At 34.3% G+C, this 13,034-nt stretch overlaps 1 protein-coding gene across 2 annotated transcripts in view; it reads right to left on the bottom strand.

Moving 5' to 3' along the window:
- Positions 1-13,034, bottom strand: part of Remo (Remoulade) — a 338,339-nt gene that overhangs the window by 227,051 nt on the left and 98,254 nt on the right. For both annotated transcript variants that reach the window (XM_090393156.1, XM_090393157.1), the window contains exon 7: positions 5,094-5,461. In XM_090393156.1, coding sequence (XP_090249282.1) covers positions 5,094-5,461 — 368 coding nt within the window. The remainder of the gene's footprint in view (positions 1-5,093; positions 5,462-13,034) is intronic.

Here is a 13,034-nt window from a genome sequence, read left to right as displayed (position 1 = left end):
ATACTGATCTGTAGACAGTTCCGGTATTGAGATCATATATTAGATAAATAACGAGTTCAATAAAATTACTCCCTAGGTATATTGAGATGACACAGTGGACCTGCTTGTATGCCATTTCCCACCAGACACAGTAAGACTATGGAAAACATTGATTTTATATTTCAGGAAAAATACTGGGAACAAAAAAGACTTGCCATGAGGTCCCCCACCCCATCCCATTTTCTGCATTGGCCAACTACTTTATGGAAAATTTTGAAAACGAATGCTATTAAAAACCACCACAAGAAACCAAAATCTTGGTGATGTTACATTGACGATATTTTTAATGTTTGATCAAGAACAATGGATGATTTATTTCAAAGACTATCTAAACAGCTTGTATCCCAATATAAAATTCACTCTTGAAATGGCAGATCACAGAAAAATTACCATTCTTTGATATTCTTGTCAAAATAAATGAAGAAGAAAAAATATTATCCTTTTCGATATACAGAAAACCTACTGTAACTGGAAGATTTTCAAATGCCACTTCACACCATCATCCATTACAAAAGATAGGCATAATTAAAACAATTCATGATAGAGCATATTAGATTTCCATTACATAAATTAACAGGAATGAAGAGCTACACTAAGTCATAACCTCAGCCTCAGTGCTAATACACCTGAGTGACCAACGTAATTCTTAAAACACCCCAATAGCTTCTTGACTTAAACTAAATTTTAAGAATGCAATCATGCTACTGTACATCAAGAATGTTACAGAGAGAGTGGCAAAAGTGCTCTGTGAGTACAACATTAAAGTGGCTCTTTTACCACTGCATAAAATCTCCAGATTCTTACATCCACCAAAAATTCCACATCATCCCATGAAAAAAACAGTCATTTACAAGATTTACTGCTCTTGTGGCATGGTACATAGATCTCCCCCCTTGTGGCATGCAGATCTCCCCCCCTCCCGACCTTCCCATCTGGGAAGGTCGGGGGGGAGATCTGCATGGCTGAACACGCAAGAGACATCAAAAAAAAGAAGACAGCATAAAGCAGGTTTGGCATCCCAAACAACTACCACAGACCATGAAGTAGTTTGGCAACAAACAAAAATGCCTTATATTGTTCATAATTAAAATACAAATTTATTTATTACTGACCATTACAAAAAAAACAAACTACATTAGAGCCTACCAGTTTCGCCAGCAAACTGTCTGGCTTTTTCAAGGCGTTTACAGAGACATAAAAACTAGTAAATGCAAATTGGAAGGAACATAAAAAACGTTATAAACCAACTAGTAGCTAAGGTTACATGTTCACGTGACAGAGAGGACTTATTGTTCTTATTCATTATCATGCATGCGTGTTTGTTGTAAATGTGTAATGTGATTACTGGCTAGCTGTAGGTCAGATTGATTTAGAGAGAGGATCAGGTTTTTCCATGAATTGTTTCGGATTACACCCTGATTTCTGTTGAGGTTTCCACCAATTATTAACACTATTGTGGCTTCTTTGAATAAACGATGTCTGTAGTTGTCATCCAGATATGGCATGGAGCTGTTTTGTCACTCTATTGTGTGATTAGATGCACAGAAATGATGTGCTAAGCCAGAAGAGATACTTCTGTTGTGGTTTACATTACCAACATGTTCTTTTTGTCTGATTTCTAAACTCTGTGAAGTTTGTCCGATGTAGGCAAGACCACAGGAGCAAGGAATGTAATATACTCCTGGATATTTGTAGAAAGGCACCTTATCTTTTGGGGATCCTAAAACTTGTCTGATGCTGGTGGTTGGTTTGAAGACCACTCTGATGTTGTAAGCTCTTAGTATTCTGGCTATTTGATAAGAAATTGACTTGATGAAAGGGATCACTACAGTAGAAATGTGCTGAGAACGTGATTCTTCTTGTCTGGGGTTGTCACTGTATAGATATTTTTTATGATGTTTTGAGGATATCCATTTTGTGATGATAATGTGTCGGCTATTAGTGAGAGTTCAGTCTGAGTATCCTCCTCTTCTGATATAAACTTTCTGTCCCTATATTTCAACATGTGGATAATGCTCAGTTTGTGTGTCTTGTGATGGTTTGAAGTATGCAGTTGGTTATTGTTTTCCACTTCCAGAGTGAATTTTATCTTGTCATGTATTGAGTTGATTTTATCCACATACGATTTTAGGTTTTCTAAGCTGTCTTGCCACATAATGAAGATATCGTCAACATATCTCCGACATGTAGTCGGAGATATGTTGACGACGGTCTAGGGGAGATTGTGGAGATAATTTCTTTTTCAAGTTTTTCCATGAAAAGATCTCTCCACAATCTTCCCTAGACCATCTACATGGTGGAGATATGTTTACGATATCTTCATTATATGGCAAGACAGCTTAGAAAACCTAAAATCGTTTGTGGATAAAATCAACTCAATACATAACAAGATAAAATTCACTCTGGAAGTGGAAAACCACAACCAACTGCATTTTTTAGACATCTTGATTAAGAAACAATCAAAAAGTGTCAAATTATCTATTTACAGAAAGCCCACAGATACTGGAAGATATCTTCATTATACTTCAAACCATCACAAGACACACAAACTGAGCATTATCCACATGTTGAAATATAGGGCCAGAAAGTTTATATCAGAAGAGGAGGATACACAGAATGAACTCTCACTAATAGCTAACACATGATCACAAAATGGATATCCTCAAAACATCATCAAAAAATATCTATACGGTGACAACCCAAGACAAGAAGAATCACGCTCTCAGCACATTTCTACTGTAGTGATCCCTTTCATCAAATAGCCAGAATACTAAAAGCCTGCAACATCAGAGTGGTCTTCAAACCAACCACCAGCATCAGACAAGTTTTAGGATCCCCAAAAGATAAGGTGCCTTTCTACAAATATCCAGGAGTATATTACATTCCTTGCTCCTGTAGTCTTGCCTACATCGGACAAACTTCACGGAGTTTAGAAATCAGACAAAAAAAACATGTTAGTGATGTAAACCACAACAGAAGTATCTCTTCCGGCTTAGCACATTATTTATGTACATCTAACACACAACAGAGTGGCAAAACAGCTCCATGCCATATCTGGATGACGACTACAGACACCGTTTATTCAAAGAAGCCACAATAGTGTTAATAATTGGTGGAAACCTCAACAGAAATCAGGGTGCGATCCTAAACAATTCGTGGAAAAACCTGATCCTCTCTCTAAATCAATCTGACCTACAGCTAGCCAGTAATCACATTACACATTTACAACAAACACGCATGCGTGATAATGAATAAGAACAATAAGTCCTCTCTGTCACGCGAACATGTAACCTTAGCTACTAGTTGGTTTACGTTTTTTATGTTCCTTCCAATTGGCCTTTACTAGTTTTTATGTCTCCGTAAATGCCTTGAAAAAGCCAGACAGTTTGCTGGCGAAACTGGTAGGCTCTAATGTAGTTTGTTTTTTGTAATGGTCAGTAATAAATAAATTTGTATTTTAATTATATAAACGACCAAACATGTTTAGTTTAAGTTGTTCATAATTGTTTTACAAGAAGGTTCAAGGAAGCTTGCAAATGATGTAGATTCCCACAGAATGTAACAAAAATCAAGGCTTAATCCTACAACAAGTTTGGTCTGCTTACATTAAAAATCAATCTATTGTGGACTTAGGATATGACATGTACGATGCTACAGAATGTGACAGCAACAACTAGCATTATTCCAATGTATACAGTAATTAATTTGATGTTTTTATTCTGTGTCTTATTTATACGTGCCAACTGTGAAGCTCTGATGGCATCTGATATATGTAATTAATTGTTTTTAGTCTCTTTATTTTTTTTTTGCATAACTTTTGATAATACTCCTGATGATGACTTACTTACGAAACCCTACAAGTTTCATAAGTCTGGTGATTTATGTAACTTGTAGGGTTATAGTTGTTTCGTTTTATTAAAATCACTATTTATTGCTAAAACTCGTTAAAAACATGTGGTCTCAATACTGGAAGCTGTTTACACAACTGTTAAAATTACAGAAACTTACTATTCAAATTATACTGATGTTTCAATGTTTATATTAACATCTTTTGGACTGCATATATTATCGGATACTGATACTAATAACATAGTTTACATTTGTTGACAAATGATATAAATATAATACTTATTTAAATAGAGAAAGTTTTATGACAAAAATAATCATGCAAATTGTCATAATTGATTAATGTAACAATTAATAAATTCCTTGTTTTATAAATGTAATACTTATTTTCCTAATTGAGAATAAACACCTTCTTTGATCATAAACACACCTTCTCTGTTAAAAAAACTACTACTGAAATAATTGTGACAAGCCTGTCTGCAGTTTTGCTTTGGCGATGGGTAATTGGTGTATATTACTTCCTCATTACAGACTGCAGTGATGTATTTTTAAAAAGCAAAATATCAATAGACATTAAGTGATTCATTACATAATTCAAATTTTATTGAATGATTTATGGACTATGCATTCATTCGCTTTCTCTGAATATATGCTGCACATTTGTATCTATCCAGTTCTAAGAATAACATGCTTGAATAAATGATTATACATAATTGATTACACACCTCTATGGCAATTTTCAACATTTTAGCAAACAACACTTCAAATATGCTTCATACCTTACTCAGATGCTATGTAAGAACTGATTGAAAATTGCCTGCCTCTTCAAAGTGCATCAATAAAGGACATACAATGGCTTCTACATAATTATCAAAATATCAACAATAATCATGCAAATTGTTTTTCACATTACAGAAAAGCTTAATCAAAGATTTTCAGTAATGTGATAAAAAAAATTTGAGAGAACTCAAGAAAAATAATGAGGATATTTAAATAGAATTATCACCAATAAAAAGGCACTACTTTTTTTTTTCAACTTTAAGGTTTATTCAGATTGTTATATAAAAACTAATAAAATGCCCAATAAAATATACTTTATACTATGAAAATAAACTGGTTGTCCATACCTGTTATTTCTTGCTTAAAAATTTTTCAATTAATGTCAAGAAATGAACATACATACATAATTTGTAAATCAATCAAATTACCTTATTATTAGAAGTTACAGTTCGTGGGCAGAGTAAACTATCTTCAGCGACCACAACAATCTGTAAACTTCGCGATTCGTTACCTCTAGAGGTTTCAACGTAACAGAGCCATGAGCCAGAATGATGTAGCTGAAGCTGCTCAATATGAATAGAACTAACAAGTGTGTTCCCATCTTGTGAGGTCTGTGTTTCCAATATAACAGTACCCAAAGGATCAGGTATTATCACGTTACCATCTAATAACCAAAAAAGATGTGTATCACGTTCTACAAAAGATACTTTACAATGAAGCATTAATGGATCACCTTCAAATACTAGCTGATTTGTAGATGGCATCAATTCAAATACTGGAAGCTGTACTGGCCAGTCTAAAAAATTACAAATTTCATTAATAAAATTTGTTATATAAATATTAAACAGATAAGATTCAAAATCCATAACAGTACTTCATGGTATGAAAAACACTAGAGGAAAATAATTAACTGAACTTATTAATATTTCAGGATCTATAACCAGCATCTTCAAACCATAATTATAAAAATGTGGTAAACACAATGCACTTAATTAGATAGTTGTGAAAACAGTTCAAATTGTAACGGAAAGGGAACTAGTGTCTTAACAAGGTGTCCCACAAGGACCAGATAAAAACAAAGTTAATTCAGAAAAGGCAGGCTAAATGTGATCTTAGAAGGAGAGACTCCCAGATATTTGGCAAATTAATACAGTCATATTTATTGAGCTTGGGGGAGTGCTAGCTAGCTGATGCTGATTCTAAAAATAGTCTCTGAGACCTATAACAACCTCAATGGAGCATAGCTGTCTTCTTCTTCCATTTAATCCTGTTGAGCATGGACTGCCATAAAGATGATTGTAAACAAAATTTTTTTTTATGTTGATCAATGAGGTTATTAACATATCTACTAGAATGTCAAAAATAGGCTAAGCATCAAGCACAAGGAAAGTTATACACTCCAGGATGTGCAAGGGGATGAAGTTGGTCCTTAGGAGAACAAATGAAGGTTGTTAGTTGGACACGTGGTTTAAAAGTTATATGGAGATTGTGAACTTGAACTATATTAGATCTGAGAACAAGGGTAATCAAGAAAGGTTGCATGTTTTGAGTGATGGTGAAAGTTGAGTAATTTTTTTCAAATATTAAATAATAATCTGTGGTAGTTTTTTTTTGTGAGTATGTGATAGAATGAGCTGCTTAGATTTAAGAAACACTTGTATATCTATGTTAAAGTAGATATAGAAGTTTTACATGGGGCTAAAACATCTCTGATGGGTGAATTGATTATGCGAGACTTCAGTGCAGCATGTGTGAGATGCATTTGTTGTAAAATGTGAAAGATTTGTGGAAGGAAAGTGAAACTGGTGAATGAATATGTAAGAAGTGTCATGAGAGTAAGTGCCAGTCATGTGAAGAGAGGAAAACAAATGACAGCAGAGTAGAGAAAATTGACAGAACCCTGGAAAATTTAAGTTGGTAACATTGTCATAGAAAGTTTTTTCACTTGGTTATAGAGTAAATTATACTTGACAAGAAATTATATTATTGTTTAAACCTTCACCCAAGCGTAAGCAAACAAAGTTTGCACATAAAGTATCTTCACAGCTAGGTTACTTGTATATGAATGCTGTTAACTTCATAACAGCCTTAGTATCAATAATGCAAAGCACACTTCCTTTCAGATGAGTATATTGCTATGCATTATGGGAAGGATCACTATCCAGACTAGTTTCAACCTGTATTGAGGTCTCATAAGATTGGGTCAGACTCAGAGACATACGACAAAGGATCTGAGTAGTGACCTTTCTCTAATAATACACATGACTGAAAAGTTCTGATAAACACCTAGAACGAAGACTGGTTTGTATAACGAGGGACAATTTTTTTCTCAAAGGATTGCAAATGATGCAGCAGCATTGTAATAAGTATATATTAATATATACTCATTATTAATTCTACATATTAATGGGGAATATGTAAAATAATGTGTAAGTTATATAGTTCTACCTCAATTCCTTCATAGTGATTATCACAACATTTCAGCACACCCTCATAGCAATATATGCACATCTGAATAGAAGTATGCTTTGCATTATGGGATACCAGGGCAATTGTTGTGAAGTCAATATCCTCTATATACAAGTAGCCTACTCATGAAGATACTTCACATGCAAACTTTGTTTGCACTTGGGCAAAGGATTAAAGAATATAATTTCTGGGAAAGTATAATTTATGGTGATGTTGAAAGGGTACTGGTGGAAGGTCAGAAGAATGAAGAGGGCCTCATAAAGAAATTGCACACTCAGATGCAGTCCTTCACAGGACAAAGCATGAGATTTAAAGATTGCAAAAATATCAGGAGACTGGTAGAGCCAAGAAGAGCAAGAGCTGCAAAATTACAAGAACTTATACAAGAGAAAGATGGTAAAAATAAAAAAAAATTTTATACTGATTCCATGATAAGAGCAGCACTTAACGAAAGTTTGACTAAACTGACTAAAATTTCCCTGCCACAAAAATTAATAACATTAGCGAAGCTCACTAGATGCAAAAAAGATAAGGAAAAAACTGTTTTTGCTGGCACAAATGACCTGAAAAGTGAAAATTATTACATAAGAGAAGAAAAGAAAGTTATTGAAAGAAACAAACAAGAAGAGTGAGAGGGTGAAGATGAAGTCTGCTGCATGCTATTATAGAGGTAAGTTGAGGATGGCAATGATTATAAATGAATCAATACACAGGTGATGCAGAAAGAAGCATGTGGAGTTTGCAGTCTATTATAGATTGCACTTGAATGGATCAGAGTTAAGTGTCTAGAGAAACTTGGTACACTAATAGTATGGAAGTGCAAAGCCAGGAAAGCTAAACACACTAAAGCTATTAGGATGGATGCAGAGGTTGTGTGTGGGGGAGGGGGGGGGGAAGGTGAGCAAGTCTAAGAATGAACGAAAAATGCAGAATCTAATTTCTTAAGTGAATAAATGGAATGAGGTGTCAATACAAGGAAGAAATGTGGTTGAGGACCTAAGGAGAAGCTAGAAGTATCAGGAATAAGAACTTCTCATATAGTGCAATCTTGTCAAAAGTTATAGGCATTAGTGAGAAGTACAGGGACAAAATATGAGGGTTTCAGTATTTATTGGAAAATAGAGAATATATGATGGGGATGGTACAGCTGATGATAACAGATGAACTGCAGTAAAAAAAAAAGTAGATCAGATAGATGAGTGGATGGCAGTTCATTTGAGACAATCCAGTGTGAAATAGAGGCCAACAGGACAAAATATACAGTTGGTTGTTGCCATAGGCCAGGCGATGCATGGAATGATGAGGAAGACAAGCATTAGAAAATTAGTATAATGAGTGAAGGTTGAGTAATTGTTATGGAGGACTTCAACTACAGAGATAAAGTGGAAAGAGGAAAGATCACATGGGGAAAGAAATGGAATTTATACAACTACTAACAGATAATTATATGAAACAGCATGTAATGGAGGAGACTCAGGCTATGAATGTGTTGGATTGGCCACATTGCCTCCAATAGGAATGTCATTAAACAGGAGCTACAAAAAAAAGTTCTAGTGGATACATAAAGAGAAAGTGATCAGCAAGCTCATGAGCAATACAAGGATCAAGCGAGAAAGATGACCAGCATGATAAAGAAGGCAAAATAGGATCTAAGAAGAAATTACGCAAGTGGACTGGATAACTTAAGGAAATCCCAAAAGTTCCTTTGCTATGTGGCAAGAAAAGTTAGAATGACCATGGAGGTTAACTTTTACCAATTGTAGCGAGGCGAGGTAACAGAAGCAGATGAAAGAGTTGAGTACCCACACTTTGCAAGGGTCTAGCATTCAAATGAGATGACACGAACTATGTGAGAACTAAGGTTGATGAATTTGAATTACTTAGGATATTTCAGAATCTCAATGCAAATATGGCTTTTGGGCTCCACAGGATGTCAAGCTCACATCTTGCTAGAATGCCCGAAAAAATGGATATTGCTTCTAACAAAGATGTTTAACTTGGATCTAGTAAAGTCAAAAGGAGGTGGAAAGAAAGCAAAATAGTCCCTATGCATAAAGGCAGCTCTTAAGACTCTACAGCAGCAAATTACAGACAAATCATTATCTCAGGAGTAGTGTTAAAAGTATTGGAAAAGTTGGTTAAAGCAAGGTTTCAAGAATGGATGGATAAGAATCTGATATTCTATAGGGAGTCAAGCATGGCTCCCTATAGAATATTAATTACTAAACCAAGACCCTATGATGGGGTCTTGGTTTAGTAATTAAATTTTTTATAATAGGCAGCTGATGATAAATTTAGTTTAATCCTTTATCCCAGTGAGAGCGAACAAAGTTTGCACCTGAAAATATCTTCAGGATTGAATATAGTGTTGTACTATCTTACCTGGGAAAGTAGTACAACACCAGGCAACTCGTAGCAAAGGAAATAAGAGTGCCAGATTTTGCAAAGGCATTTAACAGGATACTTCATGGAACTCTGTTACATAAATTGGAACAAATGGAGATGGATATGAAACTAATGTGGATATGATAGCGGCTGATAAGCAGATAGCAAAAAGTAGTATATGGAGAAACAGAATCCAGGAGAAAGCATTTGACCAGCAGTGTGCCATAAGGCTAAGTGCTTGGATCGTTACTGTTTAATTCGTACATACATTATATAGCAGTGGTGTTCAACCTTTTTTACTACGCAAGCAACTTTTCTATAAAAAGTTATTCGGTGATGTACTCTCTTATAAGTTATTCGGTGATCTACTCTCTTATATAGATCACATTCTCCCAACCTGATATCTGATTACGCACAAATAAACAACTAAAAAAAAAAAATACACAACTAAAAACTTTATTTGTGTATTTACAAATTTATTTATCACTTTTAATTATTTTAATACAACAAAAAAAAAAACAAATATATTGGAATAAAATATATTTATTTCTCTATTTTGGAAAACTGAAGTTAGAAAAAACAACTTGACTAAAAAAAAAAAAAAAAAGTTAATGTCAAATTTGGCATTGTTTGGACCTCGCAATATTTTCATAGTCAAGTTGATATGAAGAAGTGGTTAATTGCAGACAATCATCCAAATGATCATTTGTAATTTGGTTTCTTAATTGATTTTTTATGACGGTTATGTTTGAAAAAGCGGATTCTGACAAGTATGTTGATCCGAAACACGACAGAATTTTTTGTTCAATATCAGTTAATATTGGGAATTTTTCATGTACATACTTCCAAATGACTTCATTGTTTATTGATTTTAAATGTAAACTATTCTGAATGATTATTATCTCAAGTTCTACTTCAGCTTGGTTCATATCAAACAGCCCACTAATTTTATTTGAAATTTCTGTGATGTTCAAGTTTTCTTGAAATGGATTATTGATAAAAGATATAATCATTTCAGTTTTATTAAAATCTTGAATTTATTTCTTCCTCAACTAATTCTATTTCATGAATAAATTCTTTTAAATCATAGCGAAGCATTTCTTCATTTTGTTCAAAAAATTTTAATAAATATGGGAGATGTCTATATTCGCAGTCATTTATATTTTTCTTTAATAAAAGTAAGTATTGTTGGAAATTTTTATTGAACTTAACATGTCAACTAAATTTTTATCTCTACCTTGTTTATCACTCAATTGTGGATAAATATCTCCTTTTTCATCAAGAAAATTTTTTATATCGTTAATTAACACAAGAAATCTTTCTAAAAATTGACTTCCGCTGAGCCAGCGAACATTATTGTACAACAGAAGTTCCCTATCATCATCTGCCTGTAATTTAAATAACCATCGTTGCAGGGCTTTTCCTCGAACAGAATTTACAATTTTAAATGTAATATCCAAAACATCTTTTGTGTTTAATCTTTTACTACACAGTACTTGTTGGTGAATAATACAGTGTACGTTAAAAAATCTGGATATTTGTCATCGTTTCTACATAATGAAATGAAGCCTGATTTATTACCTATCATTGTAGGAGAGCACCATCAGTAGTAATAGACACAAGTTTTAAAAGCGGAAGTTTGTGTTGTTTCACAAATTCATCAAATGCCGAAAAAATGTCTTCTCCCCTAGTCCTTCCCAATAATGGTATAATTTTCAAACGTTCTTCTTTACTTGAATAATCTTGAAATACCATGCGAATAAATACCATTAACTGAGCAATATCAGTGAAATCATTTGATTCATCAAATTGTAATGAAAACGCAACACATTGGTGAATGTCTGACATAAACCTGGCCTGGAAACTTTTCTCCGACAATTGGAACTCTTCCTTTCGGCAATTTGAAACCTTGTCTGCAGCCTAGAAATAGTCTCTCTCTCCCGTGACGTCTCGAACCGAGAAGCTCCTTTCTGGAAGCGGAAAACTCCTCTCTCAAGCAACGTGGATCCAGGCAGTCTCTCTGACGGTGACCCTGGACTGGGGCCTCCTCTCTGACAGCAATTCTGGAACTGGGACCCCTTCTGCTTGCTTCAGTCCCTTTTTATTAGGCCTCCTTTGAGACCTGGCATGAAGTTTGGCAACCCCCAAAGAATCGGTATGAATCTTTCAAGTTCGGAATGCCTTTTGTTCTCCTCCACTTTCTTTTGATTATAAGTTGCCGGCCATCAGAAAGTTGTTTGAACTCTTTCTGGCTGACTTCGGAGATGTTTACACTTAGAGCCTGCAAGCCTTTCTCATACATACAAGTTTCAATAACAATCTTTCTAATGCCGCCATGTACAGCTTCGGCGACAAAAACATTGCCTTTGTTTTTAACACTCTAACATATTCTTATTAAAGCAGTATATACAGTTAGCTTCAAAAGAATAATTTACAAAAACATCTAATACAAACTATACCGAGACAAACAAAGTTTATTTTTTTACAATATTCACATGGGATTTAACCTAAGTAAAAAATCAATGTAATGTGCTTTGGAATATTTAATATTTAAGCTATAATCGAGTTTTTACACTTTGCTTATAATCATATTCACTTGGTTCGCTGTTTGACTTCTACTGATCCAAATTAATTCATTTACCTGGACTTATAAGAAAATTACTGATTTGGCAATTTTAATGAAAAATAAATAAACAATAGCAATATACTTAAAGTGAATTAAAAATAATACAAAATAATGATAAATAAAATATTATGTTTTCAGTTTTAATTAAATTTGTAAGTAAGGAAGAATACACAAGAGATCGACCAAAAATCGCTGCGCGATCGACTGGTCGATCGCGATCAGCGGGTTGAACACCCGTCATATAGGAAATGATTTGAAGAGAAATATTCAGTTGTTTGCTGATGATGCAAAATTGGTGTGTGTGTGTGTGTGAGTACTTGTCTGTCAATGAGTTAAAGGAGAGGTAAGGCAGATACTGTACTGATAGTTTGGGTCTCTAACAGTGGGTCTATGGACTCCATGACAGTTAATCACGACAACACATTACTTGGTTACTGAAGAACACACTAAAAAGCAGAGATAAGAAAGTTATCATTCCTCTTTATAGGGCCTGATACATTGACATCTGGATTACTGAGTTCAGGTCTGGTCATCTGGGTTTCTTGGAGATGAGGAAGTGATGAAGAGGATCCAGATGCAAATGACAAAGATATGAATTGTTTGTGGAATTCTCCCTGTGACAACAGATTGAAGGTTTGTGGGTTGCAGAAGTTGTTTAATAGACAGAAAGGGGAAATATGACAGAAACATTTAAGTTAAAATGTTTTATAGGATTGATGCAAAGGAAATATCTTAGCAGTTGGCTAGAACAGAGCAGAACAAGAGATCTTCCCTGGAAACTGAGTAATTTGCAAGGATGTGAACTAGATTTTTTACTTGGAGAGTGGTAAATGAGTGGAATGGGTTGCAAGAGTCATGTGTGAGTGCTTATCTGTCAATGAGTTAAAGG

Source organism: Typopeltis vanoorti, chromosome 5 (assembly GCF_054136105.1).
Source record: "Typopeltis vanoorti isolate ZY-2024b chromosome 5, IOZ_Tvanoo_1.0, whole genome shotgun sequence".
NCBI lineage: Eukaryota > Metazoa > Arthropoda > Arachnida > Uropygi > Thelyphonidae > Typopeltis > Typopeltis vanoorti.
The sequence above is the reverse complement of the archived record's forward strand: the minus strand, read 5'-3'. Positions and strand labels throughout refer to the sequence as shown.